Here is a 19,391-nt window from a genome sequence, read left to right as displayed (position 1 = left end):
GAGCGAATGGGCAAAACTCCAAAACCCAGTTTTTTCATACAGGAATACATAGGCCACGAATAGGTACAAAATAATAAAATTAATTAAAAATAAGGAAAACATTGTTACCAATAACTTTCCAGGTTTAGTGTCGTCAATAATGACTTGAGAACCAGGCCATCTATACGAAGCTAATTTCTCATCACCCAATTTGTTGACTAAATCAAGGCCATTTTCTAAAGGTTCTAGCGCTTTTGAGAAACTGAAGCAAATACACAAAAACAGTCTTTGGTTAGCAATAACTCTTGCATTATGTTTTAGCACTGAATGAGAACAAATTAACTCAAGTCGGGAAGACATTAAATTTAGGCCACCTATGCAATGCCAATAACATACAAAAGAGTTCTGTTATCTGGAATCCTAGAAAACCCAATGTTTCTACAATGATGAATCCATTTTGCTCCAAGTTTTGTACCTTTTTGTCTCTAATGTATGTCCCTTTCTTCAGGAATACAGATTTTTTTCCTCAGCCAAGTTTCTCGGCACAATTGAAAATGTCAGAGGTTAGGGTCAAAATGTCTGGTAACTCATTAGAATCTTAATGTGGGTCAGCGTCATAGTTTCAAAGATATTTTTGATAGTGGGAGATAAAAATTATGTCATTTCTGAAACATAACTCTCTTTTAAAATGTTGGGAGTATTTTTCAAAAAGGAGCAAGCTTAATTTTAGCCTGCCACACATATTGCATTCAAATAGCCTCAACAGTGCTTAGATGATTTTCAAATACTATATCATACCTGTTCTGTTTATAAAACACCCTTCCTGTTCCTAAATATGCTAAAGGGAAAACTACATTTTTATGTTCTACTACAATAATGTCAAAATGTTTCTTGGCAGCCAGTAGTTCCTGAAAAGAAAAATTCATTATGTTAGAAAAACTATGGAAACTACTGCTTTTCATTGAAGCATTATAACCTGGAGGTGCCTACTTTTCAAACCAAAAATTGCACAATGTAATTTTACAAAATTAGAAACACTTTCCTACCTCCTGGCCACCAACCTCCAATAGAGCTGCTCCAAAACTGTACAGTAATATAACAAAATCAATCTCCTTCATTTCAAAGACCTGATGAGGCAACAAAAAGGTTCAAGCAATTAAACCTGAGAACTCTCCTATATCATCAGTATACTGGACACAGACCTTTGAAGAGGCTTGTTTTTATAAAAACTTTTAGTGAACTACCAAGACAAGGAGACTATTCTCGAACAGCAGGTAAGTGCTATGGAATATTTTAAGATTTTAAGAGCCACAGTGTATCTGTTTCTACTTCACACTATGAAAAACAAAATTTTTTTCCTCAGTAATCATTGTAAATAAGCAAATGTCTTTAACTACTTCATTCCAACTAAATTATGGCTAGCTTAGTCAATAACTATTGGAAACATGATCCCACAAGCTTATATACGTTGCTTAGAGAACACAATGATGATAATGGGATAATTCCCCTGTGGACAGACACCCATCCATTACTACATTTACACTTTCTAATCGTTACACTTTCAGCCTCTATGGGTTTTCACTTCAAAGGGCTTCAAAAGCTACATCAATTGTAGTTACAACATCTACCTAGTAAAACATTAGGCAGTCCTACACACAGTGTGGTCGGAGTCAAGTCCCTGTGAGCAAAGAAGTGTATTTGTACAATAATTCAACAGTTATTCTCATTCTCATTGCCAAGTGTATTTACCCAGTATTGATTAAAATGCTCTTTTAAAAGTGCAATAGCCTCTCCATATTTAAAAGCAGCAATCTCATTTTTCTTTTCCACCATAGCTTTACTTCCCTGTAAAGAAGAAATGAAATTAAGAAATTTGTATACAACTCCATGGCTAATGTTTGCTTACTTTCATCACTTGAATAAAGAAGTTACTTGCTTTAATCTTGAGTGCATAACAAAGAAAAATCCAAGTCCCTCATGATGAAGTGAATCTCAACACTTGGGTTCTTACACTCAAAAGGTCTATCAGACTATCACTGAGCAACAGTCAACTCCATCATGAGCTGGATCCTAGAAACTGCTTGGATAAGCAACAACATGAGCAACATCATGAGCTGCACCCTGCAAACTGCTTGAATACGTAACAACAAAGGCATGATAATTTATCAACCTTGACCACAATTTTCCCCAATGGTTAAAACATTTAATGTGAACTAAAATAAAAAAAAAATCATTCAAACACAAGTACCCTCTGATTTCTTTTTAATGCAATGTATCACTGATTTTCTTTTTCTGATGTTCCTGTTAACAATTAAAAGTCATGAGTTTTCACTCATGTAAAGAGTAGAAACTTTTAAACCCATCTTTTGAGAATAACGGAGTAATTGATTGATCTTTTCGAAAGACTTCACTTTGCATACTTACTTGTTTGAGATAGGAAGTGAATTCTCTTAACTTTGGATGATTTCCGCTCTGGTCTACCTGTGAAGCCTGTAAGAGATAAATTTGTTTAACTTAAGACCTAGCCTGACAACAAGCAATTTTCAGTGAAATAATAAAAAATAACAAAAGGCAAGTAAAAAACTGCTAATGCATTACCTTTTTATTCTGTTTAACTGGCTCTGTAGCTTCTTTCTTGACTGTAGGCTCCACAGGCTTCTTCTGTTTTTCTCCCTTCCTAAATTTTTCCTCTGTTTTAGCTTGACCTTGAAGTGCTTCTCTAATAAGTTGTTTGACCTTCTTACTTGGGTCACGTTTCTTGGGCTAAAAAGAAGTTTACACTTATAAAATTTGTCATGGCATGATCACCACAATAATGTGTTGATCACTTTGAAGATTCAACAACATCCCCCCCCCCTCCTCCCAGGCAACCCCCTGAGCATTTGAATTATCAAAGATTTGTTAGTTCAAATTCCTGCCCCCCCCCCCCCCCCAAATATTGAGTTCAAATACCACACCCAAGTGCAGGATTTGATGGTCACCTTTTCTAAAACACAAAATCAGTGATCATGACTTTCTCTGCATTGACCAAGCTTTGAAGTCTAGATCTTTTAGACCACTTCTTCTGAGCCATTTGCTTGTGAAAGTGAGCTATTTACCCTTATTTAAACACCTCCACATTAAATGATATAACACTTGTATTCTGTTGGAAAGACTTGACACTTCTAGTTAAAATACCCCACCCCAACTCCAGGCAAGGTTTAATTCTCCACCCCCTGCACATGGTCAATAGTCAAATGGCCATGCTTTGCTAGGGAGGGGAATGGAAAGGTTTGTTGACGCTTTGAATTGATTGGTATGTTAGGTAAAGTTAAATCTAAGGGTAGTATGCAGTCATTTTTTTTGCAATAATGCTCCTGAACTTGGACAAAAAAAAAAAAAAATCACCATAATGTAATATTTTCCATGTATTTACTCCATACCCATAAAATATTTGATGAAACAAGTATCAACCAAAAAATGCCATGCATGCATCTTTTAGTGATTTTCTTACCGTTGTTGACACAGCACTTTTCTTCCTGCAAATCAACAAAAGGAAATAAGCCTCAGTTAATTCATTCATTGTAAAATCACCACTCAACTATGAGCATAAACCACACTGGATCAGTCAGACCATCAGCGAAAAAGTTAGTTTCTCTCTCTCTCTCTCTCTCTCTCTCTCTCTCTCTCTCTCTCTCTCTCTCTCTCTCTCTCTCTCTCTCTCTCTCTCTCTCTCTCTCTCTCTCTCTCTCTCTCCAAAAACAACAACAACTAAACAAGTTAACAAACAAATAAGTTATCAAATTAAACAACCAAGTTAACAAATCAATAATATATTTACTCACTTGGTTGCAGATTCATTTGATTCATATCCTAGATAATGTAGAAACAAAAAAAACACTCTTTACTAAGTGTTTCATGACAGAATAAAAAAATATTGATCACATATAACATCACTGTACTGTGTCAGAAAGTAGCTTGAACACAAATTCCAATCAACCCTGCAACTCTCACTCTCTGGCAACACAAATTACGAAAAAACCAATTAGTGGATTATCAGTTGATCCAATAACAAATTCTCTGAACCAACATCATAAGAACGACAGAGCTGAATAATGTACACGCATGCGCTGGATTTTGCTGCGTAAACACGGAGTTTGAGTCATTTGCATGAATGATTTCCTATTCTGTTGCTTCGAAGTGTCGTTTTCCTTGCCACTTTTCTTTTACAGAACAACCTCCAAAAACTTGCTACACCCCCTAAAAATTTTCAAAACTTAATTTTCTCTTAAAACCTCTGGAAATAGGAATAATGCCTTCGACGAAAACAGAGTTCCTCAGTTTTAAAAGTCAGCCCTTATTATTTTCCGCTAATTTCACTAAATTTTAGACCTAGGACACTTGAGCCTGCGTTGTTGACCGCAACCCACTGACATACCATTTCATAGACCACTTTCATAAATGGCTGCTGGATTAATATTCTTTTGTTTGAATTTAAATTAGCCCTTCTAGCCTCGTCTCCAGTACAAAATTCAAAATAATACATTATCTCAAGCGAGGCCAGTAGGGCTAATTTAAATTTAACCAAAAGAATATTAATCCGGCAGCCATTTATGAAAGTGGTCTATTATTCAGCTCTGTCCATAAGAACTGTATAGCAGACAGAGAGTTAGTTATGAAATCTTGAGAATGAAGGGTTAAATCCTATTTCAATAACGAAAGGTAACATTAGACTTACCATCAGAGGCTTCTGAGTGAGTATCCTAGAAAATGAAAAACATAAGAAATAATAATATTACATGACAATCAAAACTTAACTTTGATACCTGTCTAATAAGAATATCAGATAAAAAAAAAATTGACCAATGGACTGCATGATGTGGTAATAAGGTTCTAAATTTGCAACCTCCCTTACTCTACCATAGTTTACTCTGTTTTCAACTCTATCACTATGGAAGAAAGATGTTGTAGCCAAGACTGGAAAAAAAGCAGAAATAATTACACCTTTGAGTGACTCAGTTCACCTCTGTTTTATCATTGTCATCAGAGTCATCACTGTCTTCTGAACTCTCCAGGTCCACCAAGTCAGGCACACCCTCGTCATCAGAGTTATCTCTGCTTGTGTCACTGGACTCTGGATCTACCAAAGCTGGAAGGTCCTCTGGTTCACTTAACAAGCAAACAAAATACAGAAATTAGATGCAGTTTACTTGAACCCTTGCTAAACCAGGGTATTCAGAGGAGAGTGAGTAATTTATCTTTTTTTTTTTTTACATCAACATGTCAACTTTAGTGCCCAAACTCCACTAAACTACAGGAATCTAGCAACAAAGAAAGCCCCAGTAATAAAGAATTTTAAATCTGCATATCAACACAATTTTTCTCTCTATCAACTCACCTATCCCTAGAATCCTTCTGTTTAGCTACAGCAGTTTTTGATGGCTTCTTACTTTCTGTTGTTTTTCCTTTACCATCTTTAGCAACTAAATTAAGAGGACAAGGGAAACCAACATTTCAAAAACCTGTTGCACCTAGTTTCCTTTACTTTCATTAAAATATCTCGGGTAGTCCCCTTTCCTTTATAAACTTCTGTTAAGGGGTCACTTTTCTAGGTACCTACTCAACACAGAAGTATGGAAAGAGACTTTTGAGAAAAAGTGTTGACTGATGAATTAACAGCTGGGCCATTGCTCAACTGCAGAACTTTTGATCAAAGTGGTTCTTGAAATAATCAAAATCATATTTGTCTTGAACAAGAAATAAAAAAGAAACGTGTCACCATAGTTGTTGTTGATTATCACTCCTGACAAATGGCCAACACAGCATGTACGAAAAAAACATTTGCAGCCTTCAGAAGCACCTTTTCTTCTTTACCACCAACTATTGACAGAACTGAGTTCAGAATAATACTAATTTCTTGTTTTCAAAATTTTTCAAACCAATTTCATTTTTGTTCGCCTGAGTTTCAGATTACCTTACTGAATACAAACAAAAAAAAAAACTAAAACTGGTTTCAAAAATTCTGAATTAGGAAAAAATTTGAACCCAAATACATACCTCTTTCAAACATTCTGTACTGGGCCTCCAGATCTTTTTTGTCAGAGCAAATTTTGCATGCAGCTCTGTTTGCCTCCTTTGCTCTGGTAATATTTCCAGTTTCAAAAAATGCCTGAGCATATCTGTACTGAGCCTAAAGAACACAGATGAACCATCATGAACTGTCTCACTATTTACATATAACTTGTATGTCACTCTGTATGTCACACCTGAGCAATCAAAGCAAGTCAAAAAAACTATCCTCGTCATCATCATCATCAAAATTATATCAAAAATCTCTACCTTATGCCAGTCTGCCTTCAGTACTACTGCTCTCCTGCCATCAGCAAGGGCACTCCTGTTTAACAAACAACCCCAAAATTACTTCAATTTTGTGCGTGGCAAGGGTCTAAGCTACCTTGAAGTATGGGATCTTTTCTCATGCAAGAGAGAAACATGCTAGTAAGATGAGGAAACATCAACACACAATCCATTAAAGGCAAATTGAGAGATTGAAAGGTACAAGAAGTAGTTTGATCATACAGTGGCAAATTTTGCAACTTGCTGTTGTGAAAAGCCCAACTAGGTGGCCTGAACATCAATTCACTAAAATCATAGAGATTGTGCTGTTCATATTCTTCACTTATTTAGCAGGTCAGTAAATGGCAAGTCCCCTCTATGTAAACTACAACAGATATTGCAAGACAAAGAACAGAGGCCAAAGCTATTCTGCTCTATCACTAAGAAAAACAAAGTTAAACATCACTCAAAAGATTTACGCATCAACTGCTGTTACTCAAATGTCCATCACCAAATACCCATGAAGTTATGAGCTTACCCTAAGTCTTTAGTTTTAAGGAAGCTCTGAGATCGGTTACAATAGAGAACGTGATTATATGGGCTGTAGAGAGAAAATAAACATTATATCTAAATACTGTAGACTTTAATATCTAAGGAAGTATTATTGTTGAATACGCGTCTGTGGTTGCAAGTCCTTTATCCACAGGGGGAACTACCTAAATATCAAAACTGGAAGGCTCCACTTAAATAAGGGAACAATATTTTCCAATCAAGGTAGGGTACAAATAAAGAAATGATCCTCACAGGCGAGTTGTAAGTAACCATTTCACTTTAAGACATACTTTCTTCTTTCAATATCAATACAATATCAAGCAGACATGAGATGAGAATAAAGAAAAAATTAATATCAGTTATGGGATAATCACTTGATCCCACACTTAATTCTCAGAACTAGTGTATGGCAGACAGTATGGAGAATTTCTCGAGAGATCTTAAGAATGAAGGGTTAAAGAATTGCTAAAAGGAAGTCTGAAAAAATTTAGGCTTAGACTAGAAATAAATCTGTGCCTCCCAGTTAAAAATTTAGAAAAGTTGCAATTTGTGCTACTTGACAAAATGCTACTTTTAGAAAACTACTGGTAACCCTTACCTCATATGTAGAGCCATGGAATACACTGAAATTGCACGTGCATATTTTCTACTGGTAAATGCATCATTTCCCTCTTTTTTTTTGTCAACAGTTTTCTGGGATGCAGCAGGGTACAAAAACATGAATTTTTAGATTGAATCAAAAAAATGGAAAAAAAGTTCAATTTAGGAACTCTAACTTCCAATTAAATGTGACATCAAATTTCAATTTTAAATGGTTTTAAAAAGGGTACCAAATACCAGTGAAAGACAAATGTAAGTATCATCTCTGCCAACTTTGTAGAACAAAGAAATTTTAATATGCAGGATACACTGTCTCAATTAGTTGTGCACAACTCAACGTAACATTTCCACTGAAACTTACAAAAACCGGAGGCAAATGTGACACAAAATATAGCATATCAGAGGAATTGAACTAAATTCTTCTACCCTTCACAGAGCTAGGAAAGCAAAGTTTCCACATGACACATGCATTGATCTCCCTTACTTTAAGAACAACAGGTAAAAGAATTTTTTTAAACTGGTTGTATGATCCTTTTACCTGTTGAATTTTCAAGAATTCCAAGCAATTGTAGGCAGTAATAAGAGGTACTGAAGAGGGCAAAATTTGACAGGTTACTGCCCACAAGGGACGACACTGACCTTGCCAAGGAGTAAGCAAGCTTTGCAAGGGTTGATACAATGTTTCTATATCTCCCAGGGAAAATTAAGTCAATAAACACCGATGTCTTTCCTGACAAATCAACAACAAACACCTTTTCAGAACCAAGCAAATCATACACTCACTTCTTCTTCTTCTTTGCACCTCTTGTTGAATTGTTCAGCAAGGTCCACACCAGCTGCTAACTGTTTGATATGATCAGCAACTGCAGGTAAAGTAAATAACTGTCATCTAGTTGGCCCTCTCTCATGGACAACTCTCAATATACTAGCCTGCATAGGATAATTTTGTTTGAAACTTCTATGCCAAATACATCCAAACTTCCTCAGACAATGGCCTCTTAAAGATAGCCACTTCTCCAAAATAAACAATGTTTTCTTGTTTAATTGAAGTAGGTGAAACCTCTGCAGGGCAAACTCAGCTCTCAAAGGTTTTTCATTGAGATATTGAAACTTTCATCTTGTTTCTAACGTAGTATGACAGTGACCAATATATGGGACTTGTTGCAACATAATTTGATAAGCATACAAAGGGTTTTAAAACCCCTTAAAAAATTTTCTTAAAAAAAGAAACGGTTCTCTATCATGACAGTGCTTTGATAAAGCTTTCAGGCTTAGAAATGCCACCCCTTAGACACTACAAAAGTTTGAAGCATTTCAAAAAACAATTTTCAAGAACAACAGTATTAAAAGCAGAAAAAAACAAAAACAAAAAAAAAAACAGGCTGACAGACAGGTCTCATGCCTAGTTTTTCCAAGCAAATACAGACCTGTGTCATTTACTGTATAGGCAAGACAAACCTTACCTTGATTATGTGCTAAAAGGAGGGCAACATCTGCTTGTTTCTTATTTAGTCCTGGCTTCAGCTTAATTCTATCCCTTTCAAAAGAATTCAACGTAAAATTAGTGATTGTCTCTTGCAGATTAGAATTTTCAAGGGTTTGTGAGCGAAACTCAACAGCAAAATTAAGTACAAGGCTTAAAGGGAATGTCAAATGCAAACATCAAACAACACAGTACAACTGGATCATCATCAAGAGCAATCTTTGACTTGTGAAATGATAACATCTGCTACTGCAATTTATTGTTACCAAATATTACAAGGAATGATTTGATTTCTTAACATTTCAACCAACAGTTTCAATAAAAAAAGAAAAACCTGTAAAAACCTTTCGTCCTATCCATGAAGGATAAAGCTTGAAAATTATATGCTTTCTTTCACAATTTGACACAACTGATTGTGTAAAATGCATGAGACATCCCTTTTATCTTTCTACTAAAGACTGCTTTAAAATGTTGAGCTAACCAATGGCAACCTCAGAAAAAGGAAACCTTTACACTCTTTAGAAAATAAAAGCTCAATTACCTTGTGTTGGTGAAGGTAAGGAAACTCTCTGCACAGGTTATTGCCTTGTCAATGTGTTGGGACTGGTAAAAGAAAAAAAAAGCAATAAAGTCACAACAGAAAACAGATTAATTACACAGCCCTTGCATAGCTACATGTAGCTGCAAGAAATTTTCATTACAATTCTTCAACCTGTCAAACAGTTTCAAGCAACAAGATTGTAAACAAAAGTGGTTGCTTAGTAAAGAAGATTATAACAAACACCAGCAGTTACAGCTCTATCTAGACATACTAACCGTTGTCATTCTTGGATTTCCCATAATGTCCAGTGTCTTAACTAGGCCATCTTTATTTTTAAGAAGCTACAGAATGATCAAACAAGTAAATACATTTTAATGAGTGCACAACAATCAAAGATAGTCTTCTCATTGGACATGATCAATTCAAAAGCACTACACTAACCACGTTTTCAGCCAGCTTGTTGAATGCTGTTTCAACTAAATCCACTATATCAAAACGCTCCTCATTCAATTCTTTTATCTCAAAGTCACTAGCAGAGGAAACAACAAAACAAATATTAAAAAATACACTTAGGAAAGGTGTTTGTTAAAAGAGAATTGAAAAATTCTAGTCTTGTAATGATACTCAATTCTAAAATTTGATACCACAGTCTTGGTGTCTTCCATTAACAACACCAAATGGTGTTTATTCCTTAAGTTACTTATTATCTTTCCTCCCTTGCCCATCGCCTTAGACCCCCCCCCCCCCCACCCTCAAAAAAGAAAAACCTTGGTTAAAAAGTGACAAAAAAAAAAAAACCACAATCTATACAGTTTAGATTTTCCTTTATTATATGGCTGTGTCTCACAAGGACTGGGAACAACCGAATTCACAAATTTGATTGGCTAAAATCAATATTAAAAGCGGTCTAGATTTTCCCATCTAGACCAGCATCTAGACCGGTCTAGAAAAAAAAAAAAACGGTACAAAGAATATAAAAAATTGGCATATAAGACACAGCCATATAATAAATATCTTATTAGCTGAGCTAGGTTGGTCTGTATGGGAGAATCTTGACCTCAGTCACTGGTACAGACCGAACGCAGTGAGGTCTGTACTGGCAACCTCGGTCAAGATTCTGCCATACAGACCTCCTGCTCAGTTAATAAGAACTAAGTATTTTACAATCAACCCTTTACATCCTAACATTATCATGCAAATTTTCTATGACGTTTTTCATGCATTTCTTAAGAGCTGTTAAGGAGAATTTGTTTAACAATCAAGTGCCTTGTTAGTTGATGATAGTGTCCTTTATTCTTGTGACCTTACTGTTTGATTCACAGGTGATATTGTTAGGAGAAATTAGACTGTAGTCACTCCACTGGAAGGGGCCAAAAGGTTTAATTGATGACTTAAAAGGGTCCCCTTTGATTGTTTGAAAGCCTCTGCCAATAGCTTTCACAGTGTAAACTTGCCCTCACAAGCACAGGCCCTTGTTTTAGAGTAAATAATAATAATAATAATAATAATAATAATAATAATCATAATAATAATCATAATAATCATAATAATGGTTTATTAACAGATCCACTAGGTGGCTCTTCCCTGTTAAAAATACATCAATTACAATTAAAAATAAATCAAATTAAGTTATTCATAAATTATGCAATATTATGCAATTAAAAGTAGAAGTAAGATTGACAAAATAAAAATTACAGTAAAACTAACTACTTGCTCTGTACTCTATTACATAAAAAAGTTCCTTGAAAGTCTTAAAAAGGTTCTGTAATGTTTACAGTTTCTAATAGATTCTGGTAAATTGTTAAACCTAAAGTAATAAATGGTTAAATCTAAAGGAATTTATTCAGCACTGAACAAGTGTCATTCACCTTAATTCCCACAAAATCCTGCTTTTTGAAACTGCCATTAACTAAGGCTTCACAGTAAAAACATATCTATAACCTACCTTTTGGAGGGTAACAACTTGCAATCATATGCCCAGTTGATCCACTAAGAAAAAAACATTGTAAGTGTTTTATTCAATAACAAACCTCAGACTCCATTAACTTCACAATCAAATGTAGCCACACCCATGGGCTTAACCTAACTAGTCATTTGGGTTCATGATATTTGTTTGCAAGGTTAAATTTAATGAAGCACACTATAACTCGTTAGTGTGATAGAAGTTACCATCACTGCAAGTTAAAGCTGATTTGTTTATGAGTTTCTCAAGAGCTGTACATGATATGAGAAGAAAAACAGCACCTCAGCTTTTTCTATAATTTTTGAAAGACATCTTTGTTGTGTATTGCACAATGCTAGTATACCAAAGTACTTAAACCGCTATAATAACAAAAAATAGTCCTTAGGTACCAATAACATAATATATATGTTGTAGGTCAATTTGTTCTTTTGGTAAATTTGTTTTAAACTAGGTTAATTTGATCTCAACTAAGGTCAGTTTCTGATGTCTGTCTGTCTGTTTTTTTTTTTTTAATTTTTGGCTGTGTTGAGATGTCTGGAACCTGAAATTATACTAAAACAAATATTCGCCTCAGGTTCCAGACATATCAACACAGCCAAAAAAAAAAAACCAGACAGACAGACATCAGCAACTGACCTGGGTTGAGATCAAATTAACCTAGTTTGAAACAAATTTACCAAGAGAACAAATTGACCATAACAAACGTCTCTTACTTTGTCGTCTTGATAAACTTGACCGAACAGGAAAGGTGACAGGAGGTAAATCCTCATAACACGGATGTGACTTTCCTTTTCATCTTTGCTTAGTTTACACCACATATCTGCACACTCAGCTATCATTTAATAAAAAAAGAAAAGGAAAATGGAACATCAAACCAAGTGTAGACACTCAAAAAACGAAAGGTTTACAATCACCGTCATTCTCATGGCCTTTTTTTAAGTTGATCTTGTAGAATCATGTAAAGCGTCCTTTCATTCTCTAAAAATAACATTTTAGAATGATTTGCTTTGGCCTCTTCTTAAGAGTTTGAGAGTACTAAGGGTACAACAAGAAGGAAATCAGCCATCCTATTGTCCTCTCTTCACCCAACAATTCCCAAAGGTAATAAAAACAAGTAACATCTACATGCAATTTCAAGACATTTACCAGAAAACAAGTAATAAATACAACAAAAATAACACCTGTCAGGCCAAATACTTTCATCTTAGTTACTAGCAAATATTAAGGATGGGCCAATACCAATACCAAATATTCAATACCAGCGATACCGGGGTTGTATCGAAAAATATCGATACTAGCAAAGAGTATCGATTCTTTCGATACTGCACGTGATCTACCTGCGCTTTAATCTCCCGAAACTAACCGCTGACAAGTACCCAAAAAGACTCCGGGCTCGAAATCGTGCATGTGCACATTTGTGAGCAATGTAGGATTGTTGCAGTGTACCAGTTAAAGTGACGGTTTCTTCCATTCCCTAGGACAACATTTCACTTTGAAATAGGACCTGATTTTACTAACTGTAAATGCAAATTCACTCAGTACAATGGCAACAAAATCACAACCCACAACAATCCAGGCATTGCAAGGACACATCTAAAGAAACAAAAATAAGTTGCAAACTACTATGCCTGCTTACTAAAGAAAAACCTTGAGTGAGAACAGCATTGAGAAAGTTTAAATAGTTGTAAAGTATGGCACCCTGTATGCCAGGGAGTCTCTGATGTATTGAGTATTGAAGCGCAGGATCCATAACAAGTCGGACATTCATGTTTGGTTATTGTTATTGACCCATGCAGTGACTGATAACCTTTCATTGTACGCCTTATGATCATGAATATAAGTGAATGTCGCATATTGCTTGATATAGTAAGTAGAGAGATTGTACCATTGCGGCCCTCTTGTTTTGTTTGTTTTGTTTTGTTTTTATAGATTTGTACAGTGTACAGCAGGGTCCGACAAATATTAGGCAAGTTCACTGTTTTGGAATTATCATTCTAATTACAACGCCTTGATAGGTCAAATGGATAAGTTTGTCACGGAATCTCCTGTTAATAGTGATAAGAATAGTTTTAAGTGCAAAGGTAATGATTACGATACGCAATGTAATACAAAGAAACGAAAAAGAAATTTCCAAATGAGCTTGATCTGTCAACATTCACTCTTCTGATTCTGAGTCAACTGAAATAGTTTAATTAATCTACATGTTAAAAAGGGAAATTGACTGCTTGATTGTACATGTAGGAGCTTTAAACACCCACAAATTTTACGAAAGAGCATTAATTCTGGAAGCATATGAATCAACCCTGCTGGTGAAAAACAAACTTGAAAAAAACAAAAACAAACAAACAAAACAACGTGAGGTCCAAGCATTGTGTTTTATGCAAGATTGGGTTTATTAAAATAACACCAATCAAACGCATTGCAAATCAGTCATGTCATGTCTATTTGTTTGTTACTGCCTAATTATGCAAAATAGTTTCTGCCAGACTTTTACCATTCGTGACATGAGACAACCACTTCCTCCTACCGGGCAAGTGACTTTTACATGCCACTTGCCCAAGGACAAGTTTTGTAAAAAATATTTGTTGGACCCTGTACAGGTGAGAGAACAATAGGTTACATAGTCCCCTACTAGGTTCACCCACCTAAACCAACCCCAACCCACCCATCCCACCCCAGGGGAGGACATCCATCACACAGTAGTCTCGTGCATGGGAAATTAACGTCTCCTACCCCTAACCCTGAAGGAGACGGGACCTCCATTTTTTCATCCCTATCCGACAAGACTAGAATATCTAAATATTTCTTGATGTTATAGAAAGGTAGCATATTCTCAAGACCTTGAGTGTTGGTCCGCCCGGTGCTCAAACCCTCAACCTCTCACACAACAGTCCAGCACTCTATCCATTGAGCTAACCGGGAAAATTAAAAACAAGTCCCAATAAATTGAAATTTTTGACTTGTTTGACTGTCTTGTTGATGCTACTATAGAGAACTGAACAGAAAACCGTGTGAGAGTGTCTTCATTTAGTCAGTCAGAACACGTAACTTACCATCTATTTCAGTGACGTCACAGTATCGGTATCGATATTGATATCAAAGAAAAATGTAAATATTGTACTCGGTATCGTATCGATTCGAAAAAGCCATATCGGCCCATCCTTAGCAAATGTATGGCAATGAGTAGTAGGAATCTTAGGAGAAAAAGCCGTATCGGCCCATCCTTAGCAAATGTATGGCAATGAGTAGGAGGAATCTTAGGAGAAAAAGCCGTATCGGCCCATCCTTAGCAAATGTATGGCAATGAGTAGGAGGAATCTTAGGAGAAAAAGCCGTATCGGCCCATCCTTAGCAAATGTATGGCAATGAGTAGGAGGAATCTTAGGAGAAAAAGCCGTATCGGCCCATCCTTAGCAAATGTATGGCAATGAGTAGGAGGAATCTTAGGAGTTAGAGTGTTACCTTGGCAATACAAAGAAGTCTAGCCGTGACTATTTCCCATAAGTTTCTACCCTTTAACCAAAAACAGTGGATTATGTGAAGATGTTATACATTTTGTCACTAGTGTGGAACAAACTAAAATTGAGTTTCCCACAAAGTAACAACCTTCAGACCTTCACAATGTGTACTGCAACACTGTACCACTAGTACTTAACCACAAAGAACTCAGAGGTGAGCTCTGACCAATGCTAGATTCATGTGAGACATTAGTCCTTTCAGCTATTATGATCATCAGTGTTAAAATAGCGTGTTGGAAACTGTACAACACTTTAATCATGCCTAATCAATTACGTGAACCAATGACAGATTATATCTTAAACCACGTGCTTTTAATAGTGAGTGAGAGTTAGTCATGAATATGAGTTAAGCATAAACTCAGCAAATAAACCATAATAAGGAAATGTAGTATAGTGTCTTCGTGTTTTTGACAAGGGGTTTCAATAGCTTTTTTCTATACGAGGCTTCCAATGGTATTATAGGGGGCTGCAAGGAAAAACAGAAACACAAGAGCCAGCTTGCAGGCAAAACAGACAGTAGTGAGAGGTCATCAGACAGCGGTATACTGCAGATAACTGACTTTAATTAAAACTCCTGGTTGTGATGAGTTGCGTGATGTCAGAGCACATGCTCACCTATTACATAATGCTCTCAGTTGTAGTTGTGTATTGACTGATTAAACATCTTAAGAAACCTGAACTCGTATTGTTTTCTTTTTATACTGGTTAAAAGCACCATGTGTGTTAACAGAAAGCAAAGAAAGTTCAGTGGTCAAACTTAGATGAAGATGAAAAATGTATTTTTTTTGGAAACTTTATCCACTTTGACCAAAGCCAATAGAAGTAAAATGACTGATTACAATAGAACACATTCTTAGCTTAGAGCAGAAAGAGCTTACCTATTCTTTTTTCACAATTACAGGGGCAAAATAATTGAGTTTATATAGAGGGGTCTTCATTAATACAAAGGCGTTTTAACTGGTGTGCTTATTTTCTCAAGAATTACTTACTTAAACAACAGACCGCAATTTCTTTCAGTTTACTAGCATAACAAACCACAGGGGAGGCTAGATAACACGAGAAAGGTCTATAGATTACAAGAGAGACATGAGTGATTTCAAATCTTTTCGAAACACTACTTTTAATTTCCAACATTACGTCAGTAAACCGATAGAAAATGAGTCCATTACTTTTATAAATTAATTGAAATGGTGACATAAATGATAGGTTTTTACCTATCAAGTCACTCGTAGTATCTCAGTTATTAAATAAATTCCGATTTATCAGTATTTACACTAATTCTACGCAAGCATAATATTGGCAAATAATTTATTTAATTGCAATTGACTACGTACACTTATGAAACAACGTGGTCGAGTAAATTCAGTGATAGCGAATTCTACCGACGTATAATCTTTTCGCATTTCGCATTCATGGAACAGAAAATTAAATTAATATCTCATAATGAATCTCCAAATAAACTGACCGTTGTTTTTTGCCTTCGCTGTTGATTTGTCCTTTCCTCTGGTTTTGATCTTGGACGCAGACTTCTTGCGGTATCCTTCTTCCTCGGAGTCCTTTAATTCAGGAAACAAAGTCATTACCTCGTGTTACTCACCGGCCTTAATTGAAATTAAACGCATAGAAAATTTCAAAGAAATTAAACTTTCGATACCTCGTCGTCCGAGCAAGCCACCAATTCAGGTAAACTGTCGTAGCTTTCATCCGTGTCGCTGTCTTCTGAAGTAGTTTTTGCCATGCCTGCATTGAAAATTATCAATACCTTTCACTGAATTTTCACTTCAGTAGAATTCTTCCATGTTATAAAACTTTAACAATCACTCCTTGCTTCCATAATATAAGCTAAAATTAGCCTTACCTTCTTTGTTCGTGTTTTTAGCAGCAGGAATACTGGGCATGTTGCTCTTAAATGATCGGACAATCGACCAGAGCGTAAAAGCTATTTTGAACAATGATTTAAGCACCCACTGCCTAATTTCAGAAATAAAAATCGTTTCTGAAGATTAAAACAGAACAATATAGGAAGACGGATTCCTTTCAGAGCATTCCAGGCCTTAGATAATACGGCTACAAGAATGTCGTGTCAGAAAGTTCAAGATGGCGGACATGCTTTCACACGCAAGGGGACCCTTCATAGGCAAAACCGAAAGGACAACTGGAAGGGCCTTCCCGATTGGTCAAGTATCGCTCGGGAAACAGCGTGTATCAAATCTCAATATTAAAAGAAATTAGTATTTTGCAAATAGGATTGATATAAAGAGGACTGAATTCCATGATGAAGTGACAGTGATCCTGGAAGTAATCGAATCAAAAATAAATTTTTCGAAAAAAAAAAAAATAACGAGTGCCTTCAAGAACAAAGCCATGGGAGTAAGCCAGGATTTAACACTCTCCAAGAGTGGGACTCGTAGTGAAAAAGTTCCAGTTTTTACACTTCCTCTGTGCTTCTTTTTTCAGTAACCGTGAGGAAAATTATTCAAAAAGAATAAATATGATAGGATATTTACCCCAATAACTTTATCCTGCTGGGCGTATCGGTACATGTAATACACACCTGTTTAGTCCCCAAGGTCGTGATTCTGTTTCAGGCCTAGTGTCACGCTTTCTGTCACGAAAAGCTAGAGAATGGCCTGGGCATCACCGTGTCAAGTAAGCGTAGAGGAAAACAGGCGGATCAGGTAGCTAGTACAGCACCGATAATACCGAGCGTAAGCCTTTACGAGCAGGGAATTTTTGCCTCCTTCCAGAACGAAAGGTACCAATGTAATGTTTTAATTTTGCTCACCAGATCATTTGCCCGGAGCTCTAAACTTCCTTTTATTACGTAATGTTGTGGATCAGAGACGTGACCGTTTCGTATTCCTGAAACATTACGTAAACTTACGAACAAGAAGATTCGTATGCAATGTTCCTTTTAAAAGACATTGATTAATATCTGTCTATCAAGGTGACTTCATTGCAAAAAAAAATTGTCATGGATTTCGGATGAGATTTCGTTCGCTGTCGTCAAAATTTTACGAGATGTGTGTGTGTGGGGGGGGGGGGGGGTGGCTCCAAGAAGAACTGCAGGGGAGGGGGTTCATACTGTGATTCAGAAATAACAGGATTTTTTTACGCGAGATTGTCAGAAAGTTGAGAAATATTTCAAGATAAGTAAATTTTGAATACTTTTAAGCGTTCAAAATTTACTTAAAAGTTGAATTGTTATCTGATCCTATGGTTGAACAAATTTGGGTTTCAGACACTTAGTAATGAAAAACCCTAGGTTTGAATTATTTACATTAAATTATCAGGTCAGAATAGGATGAAAAACTGGGCAGTTATCACAGGTGCTGGGACTGGTATTGGTTCTGCTTTGGCCAAGGAATTATCATGTCATGATTTGAATGTCCTGGCAATTGGACGCAGGTTTCAGCCATTACAAGAAACCCAAAAGTGTTCGCCGGACAGCATTCATCCTCTTGCTGTTGATGTAGCAACCACTGAGGGCCAAAGGAAGATACTGGATTTTATACCAGAGGGTGACAATGTGAAATATTTGGTGCAAAATGCTGCTGTTGGAGTACCGTCAAGACTTCAGGATATTAAGCGCGAAGAGTTTGAGTATGCTTTCGCAGTAAATGTCACTGCCCCACTCATGCTTGCCCAAGGATTTTTCCCAAGATTGAATAGCAATAAGGGAAGGATAATTCACCTTGGAACAGGAGTAGCTAAAACACCGCAGCTGGGAACAATTACATATGGAATCACCAAGATGGCCTTCCAAAGGCTTTATGAGCAGCTGGTTATTGAATTGAAAGGATCACAAGTCCAAATTGCTGATGTTCTTCCAGGAGTTGTTGATACAGAAGGACTGTGGGAACATATAAAATTGGCAAAAGAACAAAAATTGCCTCATGTATCCTATTTTGATGCAGTTCAAAAGGATGGGAAGATGTTCAGCGCAGAATTTGCTGCCAAATTTTTGAAATTTGTTCTAGTTGATTCTTCAGATAAAGAATTCTCCAAGGTCTGGAACATTCACGATAGTGAACACTGGCAGCGATGGCAAAGAAATTGAGCCTTTTTTTGCAGAGTTATAATTTTCTGAGTGTTTATGATGATTTACTAGATGGGACCAATACTTTGAAGAAACAAAATTGTAACTCACAGAAACATTTGTATGGTGTGAATTTCAATAAATTAGCTTAAGAAACATGGCTGCCATACATTACTATTGCATGGGTGCTAAGCAGCTGAGAGATCAGAAGCCTACATAGCAGTCAATTCTTTTTCCTTTTTAGCCAAGATGGCATGAAGTGAAAGGAAGTTGAAAGGGGCCAACTCCTAATTTTCTTGCATCTTGTCTTTCCTCAACTCCTCCTTAACTCACTTTTTTAAGCTTAGTTTGAAGGAAATTGAAAAGACCACTACAGGTACTAAGGAGGCAAGCCTGTCCCT

General features: G+C 36.2%; 2 protein-coding genes across 3 annotated transcripts in view; one reads left to right on the top strand and one right to left on the bottom strand.

Annotated features, from left to right (window-relative positions):
* LOC111332140 (E3 ubiquitin-protein ligase TTC3) overlaps positions 1-17,155 on the bottom strand; it is a 32,114-nt gene extending 14,959 nt beyond the window's left edge. The window contains exons 1-25 of one of the 2 annotated variants that reach the window (XM_088728126.1): positions 16,810-17,155; positions 16,606-16,691; positions 16,417-16,507; positions 12,147-12,265; positions 11,416-11,459; positions 9,915-9,999; positions 9,746-9,811; positions 9,471-9,532; positions 8,910-8,983; positions 8,230-8,309; positions 7,445-7,539; positions 6,833-6,895; positions 6,298-6,352; positions 6,016-6,148; positions 5,357-5,441; positions 4,983-5,127; positions 4,697-4,721; positions 3,804-3,831; positions 3,473-3,497; positions 2,578-2,742; positions 2,404-2,469; positions 1,729-1,824; positions 1,026-1,106; positions 778-887; positions 109-241 (exon numbers count right to left, since the gene is read on the bottom strand). In XM_088728126.1, coding sequence (XP_088584252.1) covers positions 109-241; positions 778-887; positions 1,026-1,106; positions 1,729-1,824; positions 2,404-2,469; positions 2,578-2,742; positions 3,473-3,497; positions 3,804-3,831; positions 4,697-4,721; positions 4,983-5,127; positions 5,357-5,441; positions 6,016-6,148; positions 6,298-6,352; positions 6,833-6,895; positions 7,445-7,539; positions 8,230-8,309; positions 8,910-8,983; positions 9,471-9,532; positions 9,746-9,811; positions 9,915-9,999; positions 11,416-11,459; positions 12,147-12,265; positions 16,417-16,507; positions 16,606-16,691; positions 16,810-16,849 — 2,052 coding nt within the window. In that variant the 5' untranslated portion in view covers positions 16,850-17,155. Of the gene's footprint in view, positions 1-108; positions 242-777; positions 888-1,025; positions 1,107-1,728; positions 1,825-2,403; positions 2,470-2,577; positions 2,743-3,472; positions 3,498-3,803; positions 3,832-4,696; positions 4,722-4,982; positions 5,128-5,356; positions 5,442-6,015; positions 6,149-6,297; positions 6,353-6,832; positions 6,896-7,444; positions 7,540-8,229; positions 8,310-8,909; positions 8,984-9,470; positions 9,533-9,745; positions 9,812-9,911; positions 10,000-11,415; positions 11,460-12,146; positions 12,266-16,416; positions 16,508-16,605; positions 16,692-16,809 lie in introns of both variants that reach the window. The other variant, XM_022937426.2, reaches the window with a different exon arrangement.
* Positions 17,156-17,568: 413 nt separating this feature from the next.
* LOC111332141 (uncharacterized) lies at positions 17,569-19,146 on the top strand. Its single transcript, XM_022937427.2, has 2 exons — positions 17,569-17,706; positions 18,245-19,146. Exon 2 carries the CDS (start codon positions 18,256-18,258, stop codon positions 19,009-19,011), a length of 756 nt encoding a protein of 251 aa, XP_022793162.2. The 5' UTR covers positions 17,569-17,706; positions 18,245-18,255; the 3' UTR covers positions 19,012-19,146.
* The last annotated feature ends 245 nt before the right edge of the window (positions 19,147-19,391 follow it).

Source organism: Stylophora pistillata, chromosome 7 (assembly GCF_964205215.1).
Source record: "Stylophora pistillata chromosome 7, jaStyPist1.2, whole genome shotgun sequence".
NCBI classification, from domain to species: Eukaryota; Metazoa; Cnidaria; class Anthozoa; order Scleractinia; family Pocilloporidae; genus Stylophora; species Stylophora pistillata.
Note: the sequence above shows the minus strand (reverse complement) of the source record. Positions and strands in the feature narration are given on the sequence as shown.

What these genes read in the sequence shown, in the direction of transcription:
- LOC111332141 (XM_022937427.2), top strand. Translation starts at nt 18,256, where the DNA reads ATGAAAAACTGGGCAGTTATCACAGGTGCTGGGACTGGTATTGGTTCT.